This window comes from Lycium ferocissimum, chromosome 11 (assembly GCF_029784015.1).
Source record: "Lycium ferocissimum isolate CSIRO_LF1 chromosome 11, AGI_CSIRO_Lferr_CH_V1, whole genome shotgun sequence".
Taxonomy (NCBI): domain Eukaryota; kingdom Viridiplantae; phylum Streptophyta; class Magnoliopsida; order Solanales; family Solanaceae; genus Lycium; species Lycium ferocissimum.
In genome coordinates, this window is record NC_081352.1 from 34,704,660 (window position 1) to 34,731,458 (window position 26,799).

The 26,799-nt window shown below is 34.4% G+C and overlaps 4 protein-coding genes across 6 annotated transcripts; 2 read left to right on the forward strand and 2 right to left on the reverse strand.

The window, feature by feature from the left end:
• Nucleotides 1-2,601: 2,601 nt before the first annotated feature.
• LOC132036079 (septum-promoting GTP-binding protein 1-like) lies at nucleotides 2,602-7,024 on the forward strand. Of its 2 annotated transcripts, XM_059426310.1 has the most exons (6): nucleotides 2,602-3,175; nucleotides 3,694-3,814; nucleotides 3,961-4,057; nucleotides 4,169-4,208; nucleotides 5,311-5,394; nucleotides 6,518-7,024. In XM_059426310.1, the coding sequence occupies exons 1-6, from the start codon at nucleotides 2,840-2,842 to the stop codon at nucleotides 6,680-6,682; spliced, it is 843 nt and encodes a 280-aa protein (XP_059282293.1). In that variant the 5' UTR covers nucleotides 2,602-2,839; the 3' UTR covers nucleotides 6,683-7,024. The 2 variants fall into 2 exon arrangements, with proteins under 2 accessions (XP_059282293.1, XP_059282294.1); XM_059426311.1 differs by lacking the exon at nucleotides 5,311-5,394.
• Nucleotides 7,025-7,525: 501 nt separating this feature from the next.
• On the forward strand, nucleotides 7,526-11,085 carry LOC132036669 (tryptophan synthase beta chain 1-like). Its single transcript, XM_059427048.1, has 5 exons — nucleotides 7,526-7,832; nucleotides 8,818-9,174; nucleotides 9,907-10,348; nucleotides 10,501-10,596; nucleotides 10,767-11,085. The coding sequence occupies exons 1-5, from the start codon at nucleotides 7,533-7,535 to the stop codon at nucleotides 10,940-10,942; spliced, it is 1,371 nt and encodes a 456-aa protein (XP_059283031.1). The 5' UTR covers nucleotides 7,526-7,532; the 3' UTR covers nucleotides 10,943-11,085.
• Nucleotides 11,086-11,285: 200 nt separating this feature from the next.
• Nucleotides 11,286-16,847, reverse strand: LOC132036670 (glucose-6-phosphate/phosphate translocator 1, chloroplastic). The gene is made up of 5 exons (XM_059427049.1): nucleotides 15,840-16,847; nucleotides 14,676-14,901; nucleotides 13,653-13,875; nucleotides 12,629-12,842; nucleotides 11,286-11,577 (listed from the first exon to the last, which is right to left on the reverse strand). The coding sequence occupies exons 1-5, from the start codon at nucleotides 16,362-16,364 to the stop codon at nucleotides 11,566-11,568; spliced, it is 1,200 nt and encodes a 399-aa protein (XP_059283032.1). The 5' UTR covers nucleotides 16,365-16,847; the 3' UTR covers nucleotides 11,286-11,565.
• Nucleotides 16,848-20,642: 3,795 nt separating this feature from the next.
• On the reverse strand, nucleotides 20,643-26,523 carry LOC132036842 (F-box/LRR-repeat protein At3g59190-like). 2 transcript variants are annotated; one of them, XM_059427239.1, is made up of 5 exons: nucleotides 26,412-26,523; nucleotides 23,328-24,292; nucleotides 23,044-23,199; nucleotides 22,650-22,949; nucleotides 20,643-21,087 (listed from the first exon to the last, which is right to left on the reverse strand). In XM_059427239.1, exons 1-4 carry the CDS (start codon nucleotides 26,419-26,421, stop codon nucleotides 22,665-22,667), a joined length of 1,416 nt encoding a protein of 471 aa, XP_059283222.1. In that variant the 5' UTR covers nucleotides 26,422-26,523; the 3' UTR covers nucleotides 20,643-21,087; nucleotides 22,650-22,664. The 2 variants fall into 2 exon arrangements, with proteins under 2 accessions (XP_059283222.1, XP_059283223.1); XM_059427240.1 differs by having other exon boundaries at nucleotides 23,328-24,288; nucleotides 26,412-26,507.
• Nucleotides 26,524-26,799: the final 276 nt, after the last annotated feature.

Consider the following 26,799-nt stretch of genomic DNA (forward strand, 5'->3'; position numbering starts at 1 on the left):
GATAGCAAATAAAGAACATTCTTAACAAATCATTCCTGGTCCTATAATCACCAAATAAGAAGGTCGTCTTCCGTTGTAATCATCCACAATTGTATATGTGACATGTTAGTCATCCACAATTGTATATGTGGCATGTTAGATTCTTCATGGTCACGCCTTCTACCTAAATTCTATTTCTATATAATAAATGCATTGATTATTTCTCTTTAGAGAATTAGAATATGAAGAAAAGTCAATTTTGTGTATTTTCTTAATGACTGATTGAACAATCTCACGTAAATTTGTGTCGTATTCCTTACAAATTACAATGTTGATAACGACATTTGACTTCTACAATTTGTCTGTTTAATCCGCTAATTAGTGTCGGCTTGTAGAATTCTACAATTCTAAATTCGAAAGGGCAAAAGAATTGCAGAATGGAAACAAAAAATTGGTAACTTTTAAGTTTAAGCCCCTAATTTGGGTTTTAAGCTGAAATTATTTAAAGGAATAATTAAGTTTCTACTCTTTCCATTCACTTTTACATGTCCATTATATTAAAAATAAAAAATAAAATAATTTTACCTGTCGACTTTAAAGATATAAATAGAAAGACAATTTCTTTTCTTGTTTTCCCCTTAACATTAATTTCTAATTCCCCAAATCATTTCTCAAGATTTTTTGAAATGCTAATAGTCATGAATATTATAGTAAATTATACTCCATCTGTTTCAATTTATGTGAACCTATTTCCTTATTAGTAAGTGCCAAAAAGAATGACTCATTTCTATAATTGAAAACAATTTACCTTTATGTAATGATTTATAGCCACACAAAATATATGTGACTCATTTAACACCACAAGTTTAAAAGTCTTTTCTTCTTTCTTAAACTCCGTATCCAGTCAAATGGGTTTACATAAATTAAAACAGAGGGAGTATATTTCATTTATTGTTTTCTTAAAAGAAATATAAAACCATTGTAGACCAAGTAAAAGTGAAAAAAGAGAGCACATGAGGTTAAAAAAATATCTCGTTTTTTCAAAAACTTAACCAAGGGCAAAATTAAATAATTTCAACGCATAAACACTTTTGGGCTTTACCCCAAAATTTAAAGTGAAGGGGAACGTAAGCCTGGAGTTCTTTTTTTTTTTCTCGATCTGTAAGTGTCATTCTTGTGCAGTCCCTTTTGGTATCTAGAAACTTACTTAAATTTGTTGTTAAAGAATAAACAAGATTCACACTGTGAACTGTGAAGTACTTAAAAAAAAGTTATGGACCTCATTAGCCGGGAAAAGGCAAAGAACAAATGAACTTTTATTAATTCTAACAAAATGCTTTGTAGAAAAGCACAAAAGTATGAGTCATTCTGATGCTATTTTGCAGCTTTTAGCTTTATTCCATCAGCATGCCAAATTTTAAAATATCTCTGATCTGCATCCACCAATCAAATCTTGACTGTGTCTCATTTATCTCAATATATGTAATTCATTAATTTAATTGTTTAAGTAAATGTATGTTCTCATCTAGAATGGAAATAATTTTGTAAGACTCGCTCAAGCCATGGTCTAGTATGGAATGAAGTGATAAAAAATTATGACCGATTAAGATTTAATTTCCAATAAAAAGAATGTCTAATTCTCATTTGCCAAAATGGTTTTGATCGACTGAGCTATTAGATAATTGTAGTAGTGAGTTTCTTTAGAAGAAAAAAACAGAAACAGAGGTCAAATAATATGCTGGATAAAATATATTTTTTCTATTTAAGCATCTAATAATAGCGGCCAATTAATATCGGGTTGCACAAATAGAGAGTAGACCCATTGAAAAACAAAATGATCTGTTTCAAAAAATTCTTTATTTTCATGTAAAACATACTCACTTAAGGTGGATTCTTGATTATTTTTTTAAGTCAAATTGTGTCCAAATTCCGTAGCTAAACTTCCTCACTAGATGCTTGTTTTTTCTTAATCCATTTTTTCTTCCACTTTTCTTCTTGGCTTAATATATCGATACCCTCTTCAACTTATCAATAAATTTTATTTTGATATTCAAACTACAGTTTGTTCCAATTAAACACCCAAATGCATAATAAATTTGTTCTTGTTAGATACTTTCGATTCAAAATTTTGATTTTTTTTTTTTGCGCATATTCTCAAGTGTCAATTACATAAATTAACTACTTAAATGTGTCACATCCTTTAATTATAAAGATTAGCCTCAATAAGCCGCAAAACCTCAAGCATGTTCCTATTGAGGTCCCTGTTATAATTAAATGAGATAACATATTTTATATGATTAATTTAACTAACTAATGTTTAAGAGCACGCACAAAAGCTTTTCAAAAATTTGAACCAAAACCCTCTAATAGAAATACTTTATTATGTATTCAGATGCTCAATTAAAATAGACTGTAATTTAGGTGTCTAAATAAAATTTACCGATAATTTTAAGGCCACGTTGCACTACTAAGCCTTTCTTCTTCCTCCCCTCAACAATTTTAAATTATTTGTTTACTCCAAGTCTCCAACTAATCCAATTTATAAGCTACTGAAATGACCCTATTACCCCTACATAACACCTATATATAGTGTAGAACTAGAAAGTGCCTATCTCAATTGACCCATATACCCACGTTACATCAAAATCAAGAAACAACCCAACCGGCCGGCAAATTGGACCCTTCTTTTTAGATTCCTACAAAAACACACATACAGGTCAACATTTCACCATTCTTGATTTTTGTCGTCGTGACAAAGTCCCAAGTTGTTCCAAACAGAACATCCAACGAGAAAAAGACTTACCAACATGTTGAAACCAAAATCATCTCCTATGTATTTACCTCATAGCTCAAAACACCCATGAATTTCATCAAAATGACTAAAGTCTGCAAGAAAATAGTTCAAGTCAACATTAAGTGGAAGATATTTGATAGAGTTTCAATCTTTAAAGATTTTTTTCGTTTCATTTGGGAAAGAATTATTGTTTGTTCAACTGGAAGGAAACCTGTAAGATACAGGCGTTTGTCTAGAAGAACTTTATCAACTCAGGCCATGGAGGAAGTTGAACAGTATGTTGTAGAAGGGGAAAATGATGTTTTGAATGCAAGTTGTAGTGGGTATGATAGTGATTCAGATTTAGTTACTTTGAAGATCAGTATTTTGGGTGATTGTCAGATTGGTAAAACAAGTTTTGTGGTACGTTTAACATAATCTCTTTTTAGATTAAGTATGTTACTACTTTGTTACTCCTTTCTTGTAATATTGATGATGTCGAGAGCCGGAGCTAGACTTTTGAGTTTATGGGTTCTGAATTCTAGAAAATACAGTTTACTGGATTCTTGATATAAGTGTATTTTTAAGCACAAATATATGGTTTGAGCCAAAGCGTCTGCGGAACCCGTAGGCGAAGCTCTAGGTCCGTCCCTGCGGGTGTTCGGACTAGGTTGCTCGGATCATCAAATAGCGCAAACTTTTGGAGGATTTGACGCACACCCCGGCCCGAAAATATTTTTCGAAGAGCCTGACCAATAATATTGTTCACCAAGACTTAAAAGATGAATTTCTAGTCAGATTTGAATTCTGATCTCGGCCTTAATCCACTTCATTGATCACTAGTCCACGCCCTTTGAGTTAGCATGTAACTTCATATTCTTAAACCAAGAAATAGTTTTTTTTTTTTTTTGGGGGTTAAATTTTCTTATTTTATTTTTCAGATTAAGTATGTAGGTGATGAACAAGAAAAGAAGTGCTTGCAGATGAAGGGATTGAATTTGATGGATAAAACATTAGCTGTACGAGGTGCAAGAATTGTATTTAGAATATGGGATGTAGGAGGTATGTTTAATTATCTTCCTTAATCTGGAAAATTTTGAGTTCTATTTTGGTTCAAGTCTAGGCCAAATTTGTCACTTTTAAGGTGGTTACTGTAGCTTGATCAAAATGAGTAATTTGGTTTTGCATTTTGAATTTTTGGTTTATAGGTGATCATAGCTCATGTGATCAGATTCCAATTGCTTGTAAAGATGCTGTTGCCATTCTTTTTATGTTTGATCTCACTAGCAGGAGTACATTGAACAAGTATGTCATCGCTTTAATATGATACTGTTAAAAAATAAACTTTACATTGTTAGTATACAGAAGTTAAACTCCATTATTAAGAGCGTTTCTTTTTCTTTTTTGCAATTGCAGTGTGATAAGTTGGTATAGTGAAGCAAGAAAGTGGAATCAGGTGAGAAACTTAACTTCTCTTTCGCTTTAATGTTGTTTTCTTGAAAATGGAGTAAACGTTAGAACCAAGAATCATCTTTACTTATTAACAAAGTTGGATGGGACTTTCACTAGCCAGTAGCAATTCTTTTCACCAAACAAAAGAAAAAGTAGTACTAACAGGATTATAACTACAGTAGTTGGGAATTTATTGATATATTGAATTAAAGTTTGAAGTGAGTTGAGTAATGACAGTGGTTGGAACTACTTTCATTCCTTTGGATAAAAAGTAGCAAATGGCAATAAGTAAAGTACTTCCTCCGGATAAAAAAAAAGTCCACTTAGCCTTTTTTTCTTGGGTCAAAAAAAGTACCCAATTATTAAATCAAGAAATAATTAACCTTATCTTTTCAGATTTGCTCCTATTAAGTGTTATGTGATCAAATCCCAATGCCTATTTAATTAGGGGTAGTTTAGTCAATTTACATATTTTTTTCTTAGAGTAGTTTCTTAAGAGGTGTGCAAATGGCTAACTGGATTCTTTTTTTGATCCGAAGGGAGTAGTACTTTTGTTACTTTTTGTTCTTGAAGATGATTACTTTATCAGTTGGTTCTTTAGATTTGAATGATTGAAGCTAATTAATGACCAGAATAAAATGGTTATTAGCAAACCTTGATTGTCTTCAACTTTCAAAAAGAATTATTGAGAATGAATTGAATAACAATCATGAGATCATTATTCATTGCTAACAAGTACAGGCTGTTGTTTCCCAATGAAATTCTGATTTGTAAGTACTCATAAGCAAAGATAACCACTACTCTTTCTTGATAGTGATATATGAGACTATGCAGAAAACTTATCGCGCCTGATGTTCTACTTTAGTTTTTCTTGAGTGATAAAATTAGGTGAGGATGTGTATTAGTTAACTATGGTTGATCGAGAAGAATTTACATAAAGACATACGTATATCATATGTTTATTGAGTTGGTATAAACCGTGTGTAGCATTTCAGATGGACATTGTTAAAATATGTGTGATTTCTAGACTTAAAAACCTTGATAGTTATGCTTTTTTTTGCCTTCTAGAAACTCTAATCCTTCGCTTCTACAATTGAAAACTACAGACTGCCATTCCAATACTAATTGGGACCAAATTTGATGATTTTGTCCAGCTTCCACCAGACATTCAATGGTCAGTAGTGACACAGGTGCAATTCTTGATCAACATAGCACTTAAATAATTCCTTCCATCTTTCTTCGAAATCAGTACTTAAATGGTTTTTAAAGCCTTATAACTGCAGAGATTGTTGTAGAAAAAATTTACTCAACTACGTGTTTACAACCAATCCAATAAACACGTGACACGTGCCTTGATATGCACATTTTATCACTAATCGTGATTAATTAATATATGTAAATCACCTGAATCCACACTTAACTCTGGGAAACAATTGAGTTTGCTGTAAAGGTAATTTTTTTAGAATTGCCATGATTAAAGACCTTATTTCTTCATGGTTGTACATTTTTACTTTTTGCAAGTGGGAAAACAATGTGATCCTAACAAGTTCCTCAACTGTTCTTTTTCTCCATAAATGAATATGGTAACCCACATATGCTGGGATTAAATCAGAAGTCAATGTCAGTCCAGAAGAATATTTTAATTTTCTCTCTCCCTCTTTCCCTTTCTGTTAGACAAGCATAAACTGAGAAGGATTGGGATATTATTTGCATTATCAACTGAATTTCAATGCTTTAATTACAAACTTTGTTTTTAAAAGAGTATAAAATAATAAAAAATTAAAGATAAGAAGAAGAAAGAAACTAGTCTTTTGGGTTATAGTCATCCCCAGTGCCTTCCCACAGGTTCCACCCACCCCAACAAACCAAGAAAACAAATAGTAGTTGGTAGGATTATGTATCAGAGTTAGAATTTAGAGCAAGTTCTGCCAGTTCAAGTGACCCCACAAATTTCAGCTGGAACTATATATACATCGTAAAAGCTTGAATATATACATATAATAAGATAACACTTGTTGTGATTTCTTTCCATCCGTCCGATTCTAAATTTCAGATGACGAGAGATCAATTGAGTGAGAGTATCGACGACGATATTCTTTTTATATTAATAGGGATCCCCATTCATTCCTAGATTGCCGTCGCTACGGACTGATTGTCCCTACCTAACAACATGGCAGTGGTCGATTTGAACGGATGTCCTCTTGTTGATTCCTCCTAAATTGCAATGATTTAGGACATTTTGGTTTTATGTCTTATGTTGTGAATGAAGTTTGTGGGACATTGTTGAGAATTTGTTGAAATGGTGCTTTGCAGGCAAGGGCATATGCAAAGGCAATGAAAGCAACTCTTTTCTTCTCAAGTGCAACACATAACATCAATGTGAATAAGATCTTTAAGTTTATTATGGCAAAGCTGTTTAACTTGCCTTGGACTGTCCAGAGGAATCTTACTATTGGGGAACCAATTATTGACTTCTAGAGTTACTCTGCTCTTCCTACTGATGTTAACATTATGTTGTAAATAGTGATATCATTTCTAACACCCTTTTCTTTTGGCCTATGGCCAGAAAAAGGAGATTGAGTTCTTTAACATGTAATATTGCATTTCCTTTTCACTTTTTTTTTCTTTTCTCTTTGTAATAGGCAAAAGGGTTCTTGTATTTGTGGAGTTGAAAGTTGAAGGTAATTCTTAGTAGAGAATGAAGAAAAGTTTCTTGAAATTCAGAGATGTTGAAAAAACTATTTGTAGGAATTTGTTGCTTGACGCTTAGGGGGTGACAAAATCAATCAATAAAAGTATGATCATTTTCAATTCGTTCAAGTTTGGGTGGATTAATGTCCTTTTCATTTATTAACTCACTCTATCTTGGCTCGTTCAAATTTAGTTTATTTAAAATTTGGGCTGATTTAGGTTGAAGTATATAATCCAAGTTAACCTATGAGAAACATTGTCAAAATACTCAAATAAAAAGTTTTTATTTTATTTGATACGTTATATATACAACAATAATTGTGCCTTAGTTCCAAACAGGTTGGAGTTAACCATATAAATCCTCGCTTCTCCATTAAACTTAACTCATATCATCACCGTATCAGATAAAAATAAGAGTTTGGTATGTTATAGTAATGGTAAATTTTTTGCGGGAAGTTCCAAGAGCAAGCTATTATTATCCTGGCGAAGGCTAGACCTCACAAATATTTTTATGTAAATTGCAAAAATAGCCACGTCACTTAAACTGGGTCCAACTCCCTATAATAAACCTGTCGTCATCTTTCTTTGCCAAAAGATGGAAAAAAACAATCATCTCAGCTTTTAAGATCATCCAAACATGGCCTTCTCCTCACCGAGCCAAATATATCCACAACTACCCAACCCCCACCGTTTCTCCTCCTTATCCCAATCACAACTACCCTTCAAACTCATCAAAATTACATCTTTACCCTCCAAGAAACCTGTCATAGCTTGTGTCCTCACCGGACAATCAATGTCGGGTCAGGTCGCTCAACGACCCGATTCGTTTGGTCGGTTTGGGAAATTTGGAGGCAAGTATGTACCGGAAACCCTAATGCATGCTCTCGATGAGCTCGAAACCGCATTCAATTCGCTCGCTACTGATCAAGACTTTCAGGTGTGTGTTTGATTTTATGCATTGTCGAATTGCTGATCTGAATGAAATGGTGGCAAATTAGAGCGAAATGTATATAATGATTCATATAGCTGAGAAAAGTTAGTTAATATTGTTGTTTTTTTGACCGCATTGTGAATTCTGTAATAAGATTAGATCTAATTGATTCGACGTTACAACATTACAAGCTAGTATATTTTCCCAGGATTTAGCCACGTATTATTAGATATCTGACTCTTTTTAAAATTCTTTTTTATACTTCGAACTATGAATGGTGAAGCTAAAAAAAAAAAAAAAACTTGTTCTTTTAGTTATTCAATCATATGAAATGATGAAACTAGTTTTCTAGTAATTTTTTTGATATTCGAAATCTGTGTTTTTAAACGTGTTGAAAGAATTGAATGTGAGTTAACCAATTCTTTGAGAACTAGCTTCAACTGCAATTTTTTTTTTTGTGTGTGTGTGTAAGTTTTAAATAAATGGTACATATCTGCCTCGAGCATAGTTTCTTTGGAAATTGCAGGAGCTAAAATTTTGTTGGAAATTTAGCACAATTGAAATGTTTCTTCTGATATAAAGAGTTGTAGTTATGACTTATGTATGAGCTCTTTATAATTCTCTGCTTTGTTGTTATATCACGTGTAAACCGGGTTTTCTCCAACATCAATAAAATTATGTTACCTTATGAAAAATAAAAAACAAAAGAAACTTTTAACCCCCCTTTTTCTTTTTCTTTTTTCGTTTGCGTTGGGATTTAGAGAACTCCTAATTTCAGTTATTTCCTTGTAAGAGAAATTATTAAGTCTTCGAATGAAAGGGACTTGAATAGATAGAAAGGGATATAGAGGATTCATAAGCTTGACACCAAATGTTTCAGAATTGAGGCATAGTTGTTGGATTGATTAATTTCATCTGCTTTGCGTTATGAAGACTTGTTGACCCCTATAAAACTTCTAACTTGTTTATACACCATTTATGCTGACTGCAGAAGGAACTAGATGGGATATTGCGAGATTATATTGGCAGAGAGAGTCCTCTTTATTTTGCGGAGCGACTTACTGAGCATTATAAACGTCCAGATGGTGAAGGGCCACTGATCTACCTGAAGAGAGAAGATCTAAACCACACTGGTGCTCATAAAATCAATAATGCGGTTGCCCAAGCTTTGCTTGCCAGTCGCTTGGGGAAAAAACGCATTATCGCTGAGACAGGGGCTGGTCAGCATGGTGTTGCCACTGCAACTGTTTGTGCCCGGTTTGGTTTGGAGTGCGTTATTTACATGGGTGCTCAAGATATGGATAGACAATCACTGAATGTCTTCAGAATGCGACTGCTTGGAGCTGAGGTCCGTATCCTACATTATGGGTTGTCCTCTCTGTTCTTAGCTTACTTAAAGAGAGATTTCGAAATTTATCCAATGAATTCACTTATTAACTTTGTGGTTTCGCTGAAATCTCTGCAACCTTTTATTAACTGACTCAGCTACCTGCAATGACACTAACTTGTTCAATAAAATCGTGTGGTTTCTTCACTATCTGTGATGGCACTATGTTTTTCTTGCATTCATAAATTCTCAATTTCAGGAGTGATTAATAGGCACAAGGAACAAAAGTTTGAGTGCAAAATATTGGTAAGTGGGGAGAATAGAATGTGATATGAATAATGATATCCATGAACTTAGAGAGTATGGATAAGATGTATGCAGATGGGGAGAGGTCAGTCGAATAAATGCAAAAGTGAGAAGTTACCTGCAAATTTTCTGGCTCTGCATTACCTATACTGCCTTTATATTGATCTTTTTTTTGGATATATTATCCTGTCTCTGTTTTGATCTGAAGACCATTTAGCATTCTTTCTTAGGGCTTGAGGGACAATGGTTAGCTGAACCATTGCTTTTCTTCTGTTATACGTTCCTGTAGATGGTTAAGTTTTATCCTTTTTTTCCTCCTCTTTTTGGGAAAATACATAATTTTATCTTTTGTAGTTTGGAAGAGTATAAAGTAGTTTGGAAGAGTAATATTTATACTGCATTTGAATTAATAAACATAATTAGCATTTCCCCAAAATTAACATGCAGGTTAGAGCAGTCCACTCAGGAACTGCTACGCTCAAGGATGCTACTTCAGAAGCTATAAGGGATTGGGTTACAAATGTTGAAACAACTCATTACATCCTTGGATCTGTTGCAGGACCTCATCCTTACCCAATGATGGTTAGGGAATTCCATGCAGTGATCGGTAAAGAAACAAGGAAGCAAGCTTTGGAAAAGTGGGCTGGGAAACCAGACGTGCTTGTTGCATGTGTTGGAGGAGGTTCAAATGCTATGGGACTGTTTCATGAGTTTGTTGATGACAAAGATGTGAGGTTGATTGGGGTTGAAGCAGCAGGTTTTGGTCTCGATAGTGGTAAACATGCTGCCACTTTGACTAAGGGAGAGGTAGGAGTTCTGCATGGAGCTATGAGCTATCTCCTGCAGGATGAAGATGGGCAGATAGTTGAGCCTCATTCTATCAGTGCCGGGTAATAACTTGGAACTTTGCTTGTTACTAATGTGCTCGTTTTGCTATTACAGAATCCTGAGTGGGTACACTTGACGCTACTGAAATAAGTATATCGTTCAAAATCAAATTTTACATCTCTTAACTGGTTCTACTCCCCTAATGGATTATTTGATTGGATTACCCTGGAGTTGGGCCAGAACACAGCTTTTTGAAAGATTTGGGGAGAGCAGAATACCATAGTATCACAGATGAGGAGGCTTTGGAAGGTGATAAATCATAAATGACTTCGCTTATCCTTAGTTCTAAAGCTTTACATATGATTTGGTTTCCCTTTGAAGTTATTTTTTTCTAGTTTGTAATTGGCTCACTTTTGCTGCCTGTTTATGATGTATCTTACAAACCCGTTCATGTTTCACTTATTTCTTCATGGTTGCAGCCTTCAAAAGGTTATCGCGGTTAGAGGGCATTATTCCCGCTCTGGAAACATCTCATGCTTTGGCATACCTGGAGATGCTGTGTCCAACCCTACCCAATGGAGCTAAGGTTGTGCTCAACTGCAGTGGTAGAGGAGATAAGGATGTTCAAACTGCCATTAAATATTTGAAGTTTTGACGGAATTCTTTGGTAAAGCTTAGGCTAAAGGATTCTTTGTAGTCTTACAAAGGCAAAGGGCATTTGGAGTATTTTCTGTTTTATGGGCAGAACAAATTTTGCAAGTTAAATGAAGATTTTCCTAAACAAAATCGTTACAAAAACCATCTTCACGCAAGTGTCTCGTCAGTGTTCGTTTAATACATTTCTCCAGGAAACGTGTGTTTTGTTTAGTTTTATACAAGATTCATGTTATCGTTTAGTTTTGGCCCTCAGACTATATCAATGCCAAACATGGAAAAGAAGCAAAACCAACCCTGCCTCTCTATTTGAGCCAAATTATGGAAGGGTTATAAAACAAATCTGCATCAATGAACTAATTTATACCACTCTCAGTCAAGTATTCAGTTTATTAGTACAGTTTTTGATGTCTCTATCAAGTTTGATGAATAACAAAACAAGGAAACCAGCCTTAGTAACTCTATAGGATTTGAGTTAATTTTAACCCATTATTGCTATCTACATACTCATAAGTACCCAAAGTAAGGGTAGACTGAGAATCCTCAGAGATGTTTTCTCAACACCTCACCTCAAGGTTTTTCTTCAACGCCTTTATCCCTAATGCGCTATGCAAATTGCACTCTTCACTGTTTTGCCTGCATATGATTCGGAAGAGTTTTAAGTTAGTAGAGGGCCGCAATAAAAATGATGAAAACATGGAACCTTGGAACCAACGCAAAAACACGAAAAACAATATCATATACCTCATCTAAGTTACAGGACTATCAGGAGCAACAATAAGTTTTGAGACAGGAAATATTACAATTCTTCACATTTTGGAATCAGTTTTACCTTACCCTCAAGGAAAAGTCAAAAAGTTTGGAGTTGGATCATTTTGATTTTTTACAAAACTGGTGCTAACAAAGCAAATGGATCATTTTGATCATCTATAATGCAGTTCCTCCCCCACCACAATACAACAAAAATATTTGAATCCTGAAGCTAGCTATATGAATCTTTTACTATCCATTTTGCTCTATTTGAACCCATTCTGTTCCAATATTCAATAAAGAAGCTCTCCAATATATGCCTTAATCCCAAATTGCTCGGGGGCGTAGCCACCACAATACGCTTTATATTAATTTCACACTATTCATTTCAGCACTAAATCATATTAGGAGTTCTCTAAATCCTAAATTAAAATTAGCTTAAATATGAAGCGTGCACACAAAAATAGGAACTAAAAGATCCGAGCGAAGATTGGCATGGGAAGAAAAGGAAGACAGTTGTTTCTCATTCCCATTTTATAGTGGCAATAGACGATAGTTATCGATTCAATACTTTCCACCACTAAATGATAATAATTAGGGTTCTCTGAAACTTGATTAAAAAATAGTCGAACTATGATGAATCCTCCCAGTTCTTCCTTCCAATTCAAAAGGAGAACACACAGAAAAAGAGAGAACTAAAAGATCCGAGTAAAGGTTGGTGTGGGAGGAAAAGGAAACCGTTACTTCTCATTCCCGTGTTTATAATAACAAAATAGTATTTATCTCATCAAAAAAATAATGACAAAATAGTTATGGAGAAAAATTAGCGTGCATGCATACTTGAAAGCAGAAAAAACTAAATAGGCTTTAGAAAAACATATCAAGGAAGCACAATCGATCACATCTGATACAGAAAGGCAAAAAATGAAATTATCACCTGTGAGTACAAGAAAGTTCCAAGAATTGCAATGGCAGCTCCAAGAGCGTTGACTGGCTGGACGGGTGTACGGAAGATAATGATGGAGGAGACAATTACAGATATACGTTTCATGGTGTTTCCAATACTAAACGTCAAAGGAGAGATCTCATCTAGGGACATGTATGACACCTGATTGTAGAGGTGATAAAATACACTCTGGGCCGCCATCCACCTGTTATCAACATATATTCACCACATTAAACATCAGTTTAATTGGATTAAACAAAATTAGCTCTGGGGCAGTTCATGGACTTTATACTTTCACAGTGCTTGTAAAGTATGTGATGCAACTATTTTCTTCCTTGTCACAATCTGACACAGCTCAAACTAATGGATTAAAAGGGAATCGATTCACTTATTCACATATCAGTTATTCTTTATACAACTAGTGTTATAAATGAAGTAAAATATATATTTCTCTCACACAACAAATGACGGCAATCAATAACAACAAATATGTCTCAATCTCAAGCAATTTAGGGTCGACTATATGAATTCTCACTGAACTTGTCACTCTATTAAGCAGGTTCAACAAACCTAGTTTCTCTTGCACTAAAAGTTCTCTACATTTTCAATTGACATATTAATCTCTAATATGATTAAAATTACTGCAATCAAACGTAGTACGCTCTCAGTTCCAATTTATGTGGTAATATTAGTATTTATGGAGTTAAATAGGTTCTTCCTTGACCACACATAAATAGGTTTTTCCTTGACCACACATTTCTTAAATATTTTGATTATTAACTATTAACGACATATAGTAACTTTTATATAGTTTCCAAATATGTAAATTTTATTTCCAAAAGCTTATAGACATTGTGTCGGAATCCACGCCAAAAATTGAATACTTTGACCCTCATACTCCGAACCTCGCCACATAAAGTGGAATGGAGGGAGTATTATTTAACTAGACCAATTTTTGGCAAAATGCAGATGCCACAAAATGTAAAATAAGATAGGATGGCAGTCATGTAATTACCAGACTATTTGGGGTCCAATTGTAGAGACAGCCTTTTCAAATCCTAGTGCCCACATTTGTGGTCCCTCAACAGCAATGGCAAATGGTGTGAGAAGCAACAAAGACAACATAGACAAGCAAGCATAGTAGTTCATCCCACTAACAGACTTCCCCTTCATACCCTTCTTGGAGAATATATTTCTGAAGACAAATGCCACATTCGAGATCATAGCCCCCGAGAAACCTAACGTGGACAAACCAACAAAAACAGATAAAAATTTCAGCAAACAAATTCATAAGCAAAGTTTGTCTTCAACACTCAAAACAATCTTAATTGTCAAAGACATCACAAAATGCCAAAACCACTGTCACCTGATTAAACAAGAAACATGTCAGCCTAACAAAAACTCAGATGCTATTTCATCCACAAGGGAGGTCTCCCAGAAATATAAAGTGATCAAATGCATCACATAACAATCTTTCCATTAATCGGAGAATTATCAAACTCGAGAAGTCAGAATTAAATGATGCACTATACGGTGTATGTAGAATGACGAAAGTCATTTTTCAGAAAAATGTGTTCCATGAATAAGTCAAATGCTGATATTTTGGGTTACCAGAAAATGTTGGCAAAAGTCATTTTTCTTTTAGCACTAAATTTTCTTTTTTTGATAAGGAACGCTATCAAAACTTGAACTTTATATTAGGCAGTTAGACATTGTTATTAAATCTTACTGCCTCAAATTGTCATTAAAACACTCTTCGATTTGCTAATTAAATATTTTCCATTCAAGCACTGAAAGATATTTTTCATGGAAAACATTTATAGAACACCGAACACAGTCTAATATTCAAGCTGTTACAGCTAGGAGTATAAATCATTTTTCTTATGCTACGAAAGATTTGTCATCAAATTTTCAGAAAATTCTGTGTATACTTGTATAATGACATAAAAAATGTCTTACCATGCAAGCGGGGAAGAGAATCAATACAAATGATGAGGAAATCAAGTCTTAACAACTAGTAAAAGTTGAGCTAACTTACCAATCCAGTTGAAGTTCAACTCTGTAAGAGCAGAAAGACCACAACCACCAATGATGGGAATAAGAGATAAGTAAACGGCCGTAGGGAAAGTCTCTCCCAAGAGGAACCTTGAAACCAAAACGCTAAAAGCAGGTTCACCACTCTTGATGATGTGAGTGAATGAAACGGCCACCTTTGACATGCTCACTGTAGCTGCCACATGCCCAATTGTATGTGCAACGGCAACCTAGAATACAAAACGTGAAGAAAAAACAAAGACTGATTAAGACTCTATTCTGCATAAAAAAACAACTTTTTTTCATTATGGTAATATCGAAGCTAGCTTGTATTTAAGGCTCTATTCGGCACAAGCAAACAAACTTTTTTTAATTAGCTTGTGTACATACTATCTCTCACTAGCACAAGCAAAGATACCAAAATAACTCTGACCACAAGAAACTTAGGAAGAAAAGAAATCACTTAGCATTGAAGGTTTATAAACAAACAAAACTTTGTTTTCAGAAAACAATTGTTTGTACTCCAAAACCAGTATTTTTGTTGTTTTGTGATCTCTATCAACAAACCCAGAAAATATTTCTCCCAAAGCTAAATCCAGACAAAATGGGTTGGTAGGTTTTCTCTTAAATCCATGATTAAACCAAACCCATAGAAACCCAACAAAAATAACACCAACATACAGCTTGTCAGGCAGGTAATAAATTCACTATTACAAACAAGACTAGATCCCGGTAATTGAATGAAAATTTCAAAGTAAACCAAACATTAGAAAATAGATCACAAGTACCAGTAGCAACCTAAAAACAAGACATAAAAGACCAAAAATACGGCCACGAAGATCGTCAAAAACAAGAAAATAAGCAAAAAGTTGTTGCCTTTCAGAACAAATACGGCCACAAAGATCGTCAAAACAAGAAAATAAGCAAAAAGATGTTGCCTTTCAGAACAAATATGGCCACAAAGATCATCAAAAACAACAAAATAAGCAAAAAGATGTTGCCTTTCAGAACAAATATGGCCACAAAGATCATCAAAACAAGAAAATAAGCAAAAAGTTGTTGCCTTTAAGAGCAAAAATTGCCACAAAGATCATCAAAACAACCAAATAATCAAAAAGTAGTTGTCTTTAACCAATTGGGGTATCCAAAAAAATCCAATTTTCCTTACCGGGAATAAAGTTTTCCAGAATTCAAGATCAGTTTTGGGTGTCTCAGCAATTCTAACAGCCCAAGAAATCAACATAATAAGTGAACCAGCAGCAAGTGACAAAGTTGATGTTAACCAAGGGAATGGAAATGCATTCAACACTTTCTTATTATATATATTAAATATCACATTCAAGAACCACCATGTAGCAAAATAAACACCAATCTTCAACCTCCTTGCCACCTCAGTTTTCGTTTCGGGTCCCTCAATCGGGTCGACCCGATCCGCTTCATATGCCTTACACTTAACCAAACTACTACTCTTCTTCTTCTCTTCAACCGGGTCGACCCGACCCGATCCGAAGCTTTCGATTTTAGAAACAAAAATGGGTCTTGACAGCGCTACGCCGGAGCTCCGGCGTGATGTCATCGCCGGTAACGGTGGGATAACGGAGAAACGCCGTGAAGAAGTCAAAGATTGAGACTTTGACCGAATGAAATCACACCCATTGATTGTAAAACCTGATTGTTTCACTGTTGAAATCATAGTGCAAAAAAATAAAATATTAAACTTTGAGCTGGCAAGCGAAAATTTGGGTTTTTTTTGACTAAAACTTGACGAAAAAAACAAGAAAGATCAAAATATATTACTATTAGCAAAAAAAGAAAAACCCCAGATCAAGATTTTGGAAGTAGAAACAAAAAGTTGAAAACTTGGAAAGATCACAAATGGTATTAATATTCAGCAAAAACAGAAAAACCCCAGATCAAGATTTTTTTTTTAAAAAAAAAAACCAAAAATAGAAAACTTGGAAAGATTATATTACTTATCAGCAAAAACCCAAAATCAAGATTTTAACAAAAAAAAAAAAAGGGTTTTTCAAGGCTCTATCTACGTATAGAGAGCCTGAAAAACCATGTGCACTTCGTGAGAATATTTATGAGCAGAGAGAGAGTAAAAAAGAGAGATTTTGTGAGATCTAATTTAGAGATAAACAGAGAAGAGGGGATTGAAATCTGAGTGCAATAAGAAAAGATTTGATCAAAAAAAGGCCAGTAGGAAAACGAGGCTTTATGGAAATTGGAATAGTAGAAAACTAGGGTGGCTGCCAAAAAGTAGTACTACTATATTATGTTATGGTAGAATAAGAAGAGTCTGTTTGAAAGTGGGGTCTTTTTAATATTGTTTTGTTCCTCTATTATAACGCCTGCCCTATGATATTTCAACTAGCATATCAGGGTTTTCTCTCCATTTATGTTATATATTTTGACTAATCACGATATTTAAGAAGTAATACTTTTAAAATTTATGATTTAAAATAAGTCATAAATATTTATGTGATTATAAATTATTTCATTAAGATAAAAAGAAAAGTTTTAAATTAAATTATTTTATAAAAAAAAATGTATCAATCTTTTTTGGATTGATTAAAAAAAAAGTGTATAATATAAATTGGGACAAAGCAAGTATCTTTTACGGGTATCAATCAAGACTTGAACAAGTTGATAAAAATCACATACTCCTTCGTCCTAATTTATGTTGTCGTGTTGGATCAAGCAACGCGAGTTTAAGAAATAAATGAAGAATTTTTAAAACTTGAGGACTAAAATAAACTATTTGTGTGGTTATAAATTATTTCATTAAATTTAAAATTAAATGAAATGTTTAAAGTTAAATCAATTTTAAATAAAAAAAAGTATGACTTTTTCTTTAATATACTAAAAAGGAAAGCATATTAGGTAAATTAAGACGAAGAAAATAGTATATTTGGCTCCATTATATTTGAATGTAAAATAAGTTAGAAAGAAAATGGGGAAATGGTGGTTGGTGCGATCCAAACTTTTCATTTAACGGGGTGTTGAGTATTGACCGTGAATTTTGTTCTGTGAATGTTTATGCACCAAAGTCTAACATGACATGAGTGGGGTGCATTGGTAGGTAGATTGTGACCCTGTATTTCTTAATCATGTATTCTTTTAAGCTCTAAAATGGAAATCTTTTCGACAGGGAACAATTTAACCCTTCACTGGCTATCTAGCATGAAATCAAATTAAATTAATCGGGTCAAATAATTCAAGAACCTAGTTAAACTAGAAAAATATTTCGGTTTATTGTTATTCAAAACGAAGTGCACAAATAGCCGTTTTTAGAATCTCTATTTAAAGAATTTTTTCTTGAGCGGACAGTCTATTGAAAATAGTTTTTCTACCTCCCAAAGTAGGGATAAGATATGCGTACACACTACCCTCCACAAATTCGACTTGCAGGATTACACTCATATGTTGTTGTTATTGTATTTAAGGACTTTTAAAATTTCATAATCAACTTCACTACTTCAAATACGCATGTCTGAAGTTTCGAAAACTTGATTATTGGAAAGGATGAGGTTCAGTTTGAAGTTTATCAAAATCGATTAAATTTAAAAAAAAAAAAAAAATTTTAAAGAGGCGTACTACAAGAAGCTGTTTGGTGTCATTTCTACTTGCCATTCATCTATGGCTTAACTCGTCAAAATAGAGAAATTCTCCCAACTAAGTTTAGGTGACATTTTCGTTTTTCTTTTGTGTCACAGAAGAAAAGATAACATCTCTTAGTAATTAATAATGGAGCACCTAACATGCTGTTGACTTCTAACAAGATATAAAACCTTCTAACTTTGAAAAAAAAGTATGTACGGAAGAGGCAATACTTTTAACAACTCCAACAATTATTTGTAAGGTATTTGGATAGTGATTAGTTTAAAATATGATGTGATAAAACAACTCAGCAATTATTTGGAAGGACTTGGGGAAAATAGCCTTCACCTTGAAATGTTTGTATCTGATGCCGAATAGAAGCCGTCCTGAAGGTAGTTTTTACCTGAATATAAATGATAATAGAAATCTCCTTAATTCATTTATGCGTGTTACTTATTAGATGACTGACTATTATTTCAAGAGAGCCGTAGTTATTCTTGTTGTTTACTGACACTTGATTAAATTTTTCATTTTGACATTCGAAGTATCAGGGTTCGTCGTCACATTGCGTGGACATCTGTGAGATCTATTACAATGCTCTGTTTTAATTAAACAGTTGAATTTCTCTTGTTCGTACCAATTCTGAGGTGGTTATTTGACGCCCAGAGAAGACCTCCAAAGTAACCGTTCTTTAGTCTGTCCCTCGATCGATTCGCGGTGACCCACTCTCACCGTAGGAACAGCTCTAGCAGTCTACCGACATCCCATAAGCTGGGATTGAGACCCATGCCCAACCTCAAAACAAATCTTTCTTCCAAAATTACAGATTCATCTTGCGGACTTTGATTATTCTGTCAACCGAAAGTTATTCATCTCGTAAAGATGTTAACATATCTTTTATTACAAAGAAGTGAATAGTGTTTTCACTTTTTTTTTTTTATTACACTTAGAACTATCAAGTTATCAAATCTAACTCCAGACAAAAGTTATATAGCTAAATTTTAGGTAGAATGGATTATAACTTTAGATATTTATGTCTGAAGTTAAATTTAACAAATTAAATAATGATATCCAAAATAAGATACACCATCACAAAGACGACCCCTCGCTATCGATCAAAGCTTACCCACAAGTCTCAACTCTTGAAGAGTAAGGGGCACACCATGTGTTCAGTTGAGTAAATTTAGTTAGAGATTGCATCATTACAAATTATTATAATTAGTGTTATGTATCATTAAAAAAATAGTCTCATTCTTTTTCTAATGACGATCATAATCAAAAGCAGTACTGGATTCAGTGCATCGTAATTGCTCTTGATAACGACAAAAAGAAACATAAATTTATAATATCAGTGCAAAAGTTTGACCATCTAGTATTAAGAAAAAGTTATCTGAATTGGCATATTCTTGTTAGATTATGCAAATGCTGTGCCATTTAATAAATGTGTATCTGAGAATTTTTTGCAGTTGTTCTCTGCCCCTTGTCTGGTTTTCTCCGTGGGGACAGAACAAGTCTTATAAGTGGCTTTTTATTGGAATAAAAAGACATTTTTAGCCAAAGGGTATAATAACAACCCTCCACAGTATTTATAAGCCAAGATGGGAAAAAAAAAATGCTTTTTCGAGCAATTATTCTTTTCCTTTTTCTTTATACTTTTCCTCCCTCCCCCCACACAACCACCAAAAGTTTTACCCACTGAAAATGTAATATACTATCAGAACATATAAACAGCTAACTACAGGTAACATTCTATAATACAGTGAGATTTGTACATAAAAAAGTAAGTTAAATCACCTGCTATTACAGATTCAAATGTCCTGATAGGGTAAAAATTCTTCAGGTCTGTGTATGAGTAAAATTTTAAGAACTCGTGTACAAAGCAAGGGCAATCCATGTAAATCGATCTTTTTCCTGCTCATACAATGAACTATTTATTGGCAACTTGGACAACTTATAACGATGTTTGTCCCCCGAGCTTCAGCCACGGAGGGTGAGCCAGGGCCTGAGATCAGGCCGAATCCGTAATCGATGGACAGTGAATATTCATGTAAGAGATAATTATCGGTGTACAAAGAGAACAGGCCATGCCACTGATTAGCAATGACTTAGGAAGGTCCAATAGAACAATACTGAGCAGTGCGTACTAAGTAAATGGATAAATGGGAATACAGAACTTTGTCCCTTCTATAAAAACTCAACCCCTCTGATATTTCTATTTTTTATTTTTTTCTGACATTCTGAAAAGGACTTATCAGCAGAGTATCCCCGGTGTAAAAAAAAAAACTCAATTTCTCCAATTGTGAAATGAAACATAATGCATAAAAGTTTGAAGTACCACACACAAAATAGCAGACATAGGAACTTGATATATGCATGTGCAACTTTCTTTCCCAAAAACCAAAATATCATACAATATTTTCCCTATCCTTGTTGTTCATATGCATGAGTCAGCTATCAGCTATAGTAGATTTACAATGCTTGATTCCTTTTGAATAAAGAACAATCACAAAATCATCTTTCTAGCATCTATACCCATCCCCCACAAAATAAAAGACAAAAGAGGCAAAGGGTCCTAAGCTGAGCTAAATGTTTACCTGTTCCACTACAGTCAGATTCCACTACTTCAGAAAGCCAAAAGAAGTTCCAACTGATTTACATGAATCTGGAGAAGTCATTAGCAAAAATAACTGATCTATGAAGTACAAAAATTGTACTAAAGCATGGCGTTGCACTTGTAAAAGGAACCAAAAACTCATAGCCAGCAACCTGTCAGATCCACAGCTAATGCTTGCAAACTAACTGCTTGTTGGAGACTGCATCACATAAAAATGTCATTATCAGGTTTACACACCAGCTTAAATGCTCTGTAACAGTCTATGACTCGTAAATGCAATACTGCAGCACTACCAAGTGTCTGGAAGCAGCAGCCATCAGATGATCGAATTGTCAACTAATTTCATTTTTAAGCGAGCACAAGACTTTAACCACTGTAATCTTGCAGAGCAAACATGAGTTTGATATCGAAATACGTGATGTTACTTAGTACATCAAGAAGTTTAAGTGCAACATGAAACTCTTCAAAGTCCAAGTTAAATAATAATAATAATAATAATGATAATAATAATACATACGTACATACATACATACATACATACATACTTAAATTGAGGAAAATCTTGGCCAGCTGAAAGAGAAGAAAAATCAAATTTCAACAGGCCCAAGTAGATTTGCATATTGAAATCACTCTTGCCTTTAGCTCCTTGAGGAAAGAAGAAATTCTTTGATGTTTCCCGTCATAAAAGTCCAAAGAGGTTCTAGTTCAACAATTTCTTAGCAACACTGCTTTTTAAAATAAGAAACTCCGTGAATGTGCATCCTAAGTCCTAACTAGAGAAACCAGATATTCAATAAGAGATTACCACTCCCAATTTAACCATGTTATAATAATGGTAGTCTAATTTAATACACAGTCTCATGTGCAGAAGTTCAGTTAAGCTGCTGAAAGATGGAAGTTGATGGAACAATTGGGTCTGGATATAGTTGTCCAGTCAAACCTTAACCAACACGGTGAGCTTTTAGTGCAAGCATGCGTAAATCTTTTTATACAATATAAAGAGACATTTTCATTTGGTGACCATGGATACACAAAATTAGGAGTGTTATAATAATGGTAGTCTAATTTAATACATAGTCTCATGTGCAGAAGTTCAGTTAAGCTGCTGAAAGATGGAACAATTGGGTCTGGATATAGTTGTCCAGTCAAACCTTAACCAACACAGTGAGCTTTTAGTGCAAGCATGCGTAAAATCTTTTTATACAATATAAAGAGACATTTTCATTTGGTGACCATAGATACAAAAAATTAGGAATAAGTGAGAGATCTTATTTTGAGCTGGATAGCAACTAAAAAAAGTAATATAAATGAACTTTGAAATGTCGATTAATAGGACAACATATGTGTACTTCTATGTGGTTTTCAAGCACTAGGTACTAAGTTAAATCAACTCCATGATAGATGTACTTCTATGCTATTCTGAAACATGCATAACCTTTCCTCTTTTTGTATTCCCGACTTATAACCAGCTCCTTGCAACTTGCAAGTAACTCATGTATAGTCCATGGAAGACTGACCATCTAACAATGACGAAAAATTAAGCATTCTTCATGCTTGCTTAGTAAAACTCAAGTTCATATCTCAAAGGGAAGAATCTGATATTTAAACTCATTACCGTACTCAGCAGTCTGATTCAGATACTTAGCTAGTAAATTGAATGATGAACCAAAGCAGAAGGGATAAAACAGATGCCACAGTTTTGCATAGAAAGAAAAATAACACAAAAAAGCTAACTAGCTTCTTGATGGAAAAGGAACTCACATGTAAAAGCTGGTTTTACATAAACTTGATAGCACAAGACACTGATCCTCCATGCCGACTCTGCAGTTGATCTTTAACTTCCTTTTGCTTCTTTGGATCTCCAAAAGGTCTCTTTGAACAAACTATGTTCAGCTCCTCCAAAACTATTGCAATTTCCAGCAAATTTCTTAAAAAAGATATTTCTGTATCATTACCATGAAAATTGCTGTATTTCACTGTCTTGAGACTAGACAAGAAACAGGGTGGTACAGATCTCAGGTTCCAGTCATCTTCACAAAGGTGCATGCAGGGTTCAAGTCCCTGAATGGAAAGAAAAATGAGAAATAGGAAAGAACTCATGTGACTTGAAAAGAATTTATAAACAAGTCCACAATGCCAAAGGTTCTACTTCTACCTCAGAAAAATGAAGCGATTCCAACTTTGGCAGACATTGAAGCAGTTCCTTCAATGGTCCAATGGTATGATTTTCAAGTTCCATACTCAACTCCAAATGCGTCAAGTTATAAAAGATTGGAAGTCGGTCTTTCCCTATATCTGCGATGAAGAGAGACTTTGCCAAGCAACAAGTGGGATCACAGAAAGGAGAAAAAAAAAAAAAAAATCAGTACTGCATATTTAGACATTCAACATTCTAGACTGTGATGTTCTATAGCTAATTTCCATCCTGTTAGTAATTACCTCAATAGCTCTGCTAGATATTCTTGCAGCGCTAATCTTGCGCAGCCCTCTAAAGAGCTTAACAGCACGAAAAGCAATTTGATTTCGCTTCTCATACAGAATGGGTATGTGAATTGATGCATTGACTGAGCGGGATATATTATACAAACATATCTCATTTGAGAGATAACCACTGTACTTAAGGAAACTAAGACTTGCCGCATCAATCTTGATTTTGCAGCCATTTAGATCATCGGTGGAGCCAAAGAAAGGTAAATCATCGATTATCAAACTGTTTAATGAAGAGATCGAAATCGCAACTTGCTTCAAGTTCATCCATTCACAATCTAATATAGCCAACTCTCGAAGCACAGGGCAGCCAGAAAACAGCCTCTGGGTTGAGCTATCATCCCGAAATGTGACAAGACATAGGTGCAAGGTTTTAAGTAAAGGAAAATAAGTAGTAGAAGGTAGTTCCAGAACACAATTCATTTCAAGTTTTAGAGAAGTAAGCGTCTTGCTACTGAAAACACATGGAGGCAACATAAAAGGTTCTTCCACAAAAAGACAAAGATCAAGATCTTGAACATTATGCCTAATAACAGCTGCAAGCCATGAACAAACATGAGAGGCACTGAAGCAGACACGGCAGGAAAGGCGAAACTTTTTTATGTCTGATTGTTCTCGGAGTTGAAGAACTCTGTGGACAAAGTGCATGAAACAAGTGACCTTCATCGGATAACCAAAAACCCCACTTGAGTAAAGAAATGAGTCATCAAAGTCAATGTTTTCAACACAAGTCCAAAGATTCTTCCACCTTGTTGATAGTATACATGTCCCCACAACATCTCTGGTAGGAAGATATGAAAGAATGTGAAGAAGAATGGAATCAGGTAAATTGCTGATCTCATCTTCTCCAACATCAGTGTTATGCACTTCCAAAGCATTCTTCCGTTTGAAGCTGCTAATTGTGTGCCACCCACTACCTGGGCAGGGAAAAAAGCAATTAGTAGGTTGAACTTAGCAGTAAAGAAGTAGAAATGGACAAACATCTATACAAGTTGAAGCATAAGATTCTCGTATGCTAACGTGTTCTAGCCAAATTAAAGAAGACTTGGATCTCTAACGCCATAAATGATTTATTTAGCGCGTAACAATCAAAGTACTTACAAGTTCGTAGAGACATCCAAATCCTACCTTACATGAAAAATTAGACGAATCCATAATCAGCCTAATGCATTAGAAGTCTCACTAATGAATCATGCCCTTCAAATGAAATTGACCCTCTATCCCAACAGAAGAAGGAAATAATATGGTTGATACGTGATAATATTGACATTAAAAGAAACCCACTTGGCCATTGTTCGGCCGAGCTTAGGGGTAGATCAATCGATCCAAGACTTCAGCTGAGACAAAGACCAGTTCAGCCGAGCCGAGTATCAATTCAGCCCAAACAATGAGACAAAGGCCAGTTCAACCGAGTTGAAGACAAAACCTCCGTACCTACGTGAGCCAATCAACTGGATAACGATTTTGGTCTTAACTATGACAGGTTAAGCTTAAAACGGGTCTGAGTCAATTAGATTAGCATGAACTAAGTCCAAGGAGTTATGCCTGAGAAGCAATCAAGGTCCAAGTTTCCGTGGAAGAAATTACTGTACTTAACCAAGTCCAAAGAAACTTACAGGCAAAGGATCTAGTTAGTAACCAACTTCCCAAGGAATGAGAAACAAGGAACAAACCAATTACTTGATACAATAACTATCAACTATCCCCATAATATGTGGGCATGATTCACTTATACAAAACTTAAGGAGCAAGTATAGAAGAATATGAAAAAATAGTTAGGGCAGCTTAAGTTCCATTGAATATACAAATGACAACTACTTTTACAGTAGGTAATCAGGCATCCAACACAACACATCCACCAACTCTAGTTATCCTTTTTTGTCAATTCAATTCAATACAGTTTATTTTAGCTCAATTATCGTTTTCATATTATATCCAGGTTTTACAACTTTTTAAGCTTTCCCGAAAGTTAAGTTCATTCCCTTAACAACGTCAATTTGCTTCTACACAAGTGTTGGAACTTTCACTTGGTAGTATTTACCATTAAGAACTCTATTAGAGTCCCAGTGGTTCAGGAAATAGGTCATTGTCACTCATGAGCTATTTTTTTAGGGTTGAGTTAAACCTAAGATCGATTTTCTTTACATGATATCAGAGCAATGACTCGTCCTTATTCTTGGTTTACCTAATGTTGGGTCCTACATTATATTGTCCATTCTAGTTAGAGTCAATCTACATTGGCCTGAGGGGATGGATTGTTGTTGTCTCGAGCGATCTTCGTATCATAAGCTAGCTTTTAAGTTAGGCCAAAGGTCCATTTCTAGTCAAGGAGTAGAGCCTTTCCCCATGTGAATCATCACAAATTATGGGAATCATTAATATGTGATTCGGCTACAGAGCTAACTAAGCTCAATCGTCTTAGAAACTCTTTGTTATTTCATCAGTAATCGTAGAAACTTTGCCAACAAAATGATCAAATGTCTATCAGAAAAACCAAAATCAAGAGTGGCAATTGAAAAATAGGAAAAGAGCCCCTTTACATCAGAAATGGAATAAAGAGAAAAGAATACACGAAAATTAGCTATATGCAATCTGATACTTACATCAATAAAGAGGGTGTTTGGATTCGCTTATTTTAAGTATTTTTTTTGATTTATAAGCTCTTTACTATTTTTTTATAAAAAGTGTTTTTAAACCCTTACTTTTATGACAAAAAGTGTACAAAAATAAGCTAAAAATCGGATATTCTCAACTCATGCATTTTAGCTTTTACTCCCTCACTTTCTTTTCAGTTTGTCTAATAGAATGTCACATTTCTTTATTTAAAAACAATTTTTACAGCATAAACTTTCAAAAAAAAATCATTTCTTTATTAAACTCCGTGGCTTAAATGGTGTCAAATAAATTTGGACAGAGGAAGTAGCTTATAAGCTATTTTAAAAAACTCAATCGAAACACCCTCGAAATCAAGAAGAGTCATATGAGGAAATGGAACATTAAGATCGTAAGAAGGCAGTTAATAAAGGGAGAACTTACTAGTCATCATATTTGAGGAAAGATAAGAAAAAGCAGACACCACTATGGGCTTTGTTACCGGCGAAATTTGGTCATCGGACTAGTACTGAATATGGCAACATCTGACTCGGGTCGTGTATATATAAGTAGTAAATAAAAGCAGTCTGTAGCAATGATGGGAAGCACGTGCTCCGCACCTGACCCCAAATCGTGTGTTGTCAAATCGCAAATCCTACTTCCTACATTTGGATGGAGCGGATTTGGTATTCGTTTTCTTTTTTTTTTTTTTTTTTTTTGGGTTTAGTTTTTGTCAAATTTAAGGCCCCGTTTGTTCATAGATACCAAAAAAAAAATTGAATTTTTTTTTCATTTTATTTGAAAATCAACGTTTGGTCATAGAAAATTTAAA

What these genes read in the sequence shown, in the direction of transcription:
- LOC132036670 (XM_059427049.1), bottom strand. Translation starts at nt 16,364, where the DNA reads ATGATTTCAACAGTGAAACAATCAGGTTTTACAATCAATGGGTGTGAT. An exon ending in GTTGAACTTCAACTGGATTG is followed by an intron (nt 13,876 to 14,675) that starts GTAAGTTAGCTC and finishes TGTCCACGTTAG; the next exon opens with GTTTCTCGGGGGCTATGATC. An exon ending in ATTGGACCCCAAATAGTCTG is followed by an intron (nt 12,843 to 13,652) that starts GTAATTACATGA and finishes TGTTGATAACAG; the next exon opens with GTGGATGGCGGCCCAGAGTG.
- LOC132036669 (XM_059427048.1), top strand. Translation starts at nt 7,533, where the DNA reads ATGGCCTTCTCCTCACCGAGCCAAATATATCCACAACTACCCAACCCC. An exon ending in GCCTCATTCTATCAGTGCCG is followed by an intron (nt 10,349 to 10,500) that starts GGTAATAACTTG and finishes AATGGATTATTT; the next exon opens with GATTGGATTACCCTGGAGTT. An exon ending in AGATGAGGAGGCTTTGGAAG is followed by an intron (nt 10,597 to 10,766) that starts GTGATAAATCAT and finishes TCATGGTTGCAG; the next exon opens with CCTTCAAAAGGTTATCGCGG.
- LOC132036842 (XM_059427239.1), bottom strand. An exon ending in TATCTAGCAGAGCTATTGAG is followed by an intron (nt 23,200 to 23,327) that starts GTAATTACTAAC and finishes TGCTTGGCAAAG; the next exon opens with TCTCTCTTCATCGCAGATAT. An exon ending in AATCGCTTCATTTTTCTGAG is followed by an intron (nt 22,950 to 23,043) that starts GTAGAAGTAGAA and finishes CTTTCCATTCAG; the next exon opens with GGACTTGAACCCTGCATGCA.
- LOC132036079 (XM_059426310.1), top strand. Translation starts at nt 2,840, where the DNA reads ATGAATTTCATCAAAATGACTAAAGTCTGCAAGAAAATAGTTCAAGTC. An exon ending in TAGAATATGGGATGTAGGAG is followed by an intron (nt 3,815 to 3,960) that starts GTATGTTTAATT and finishes TTTGGTTTATAG; the next exon opens with GTGATCATAGCTCATGTGAT. An exon ending in AAGCAAGAAAGTGGAATCAG is followed by an intron (nt 4,209 to 5,310) that starts GTGAGAAACTTA and finishes TGAAAACTACAG; the next exon opens with ACTGCCATTCCAATACTAAT.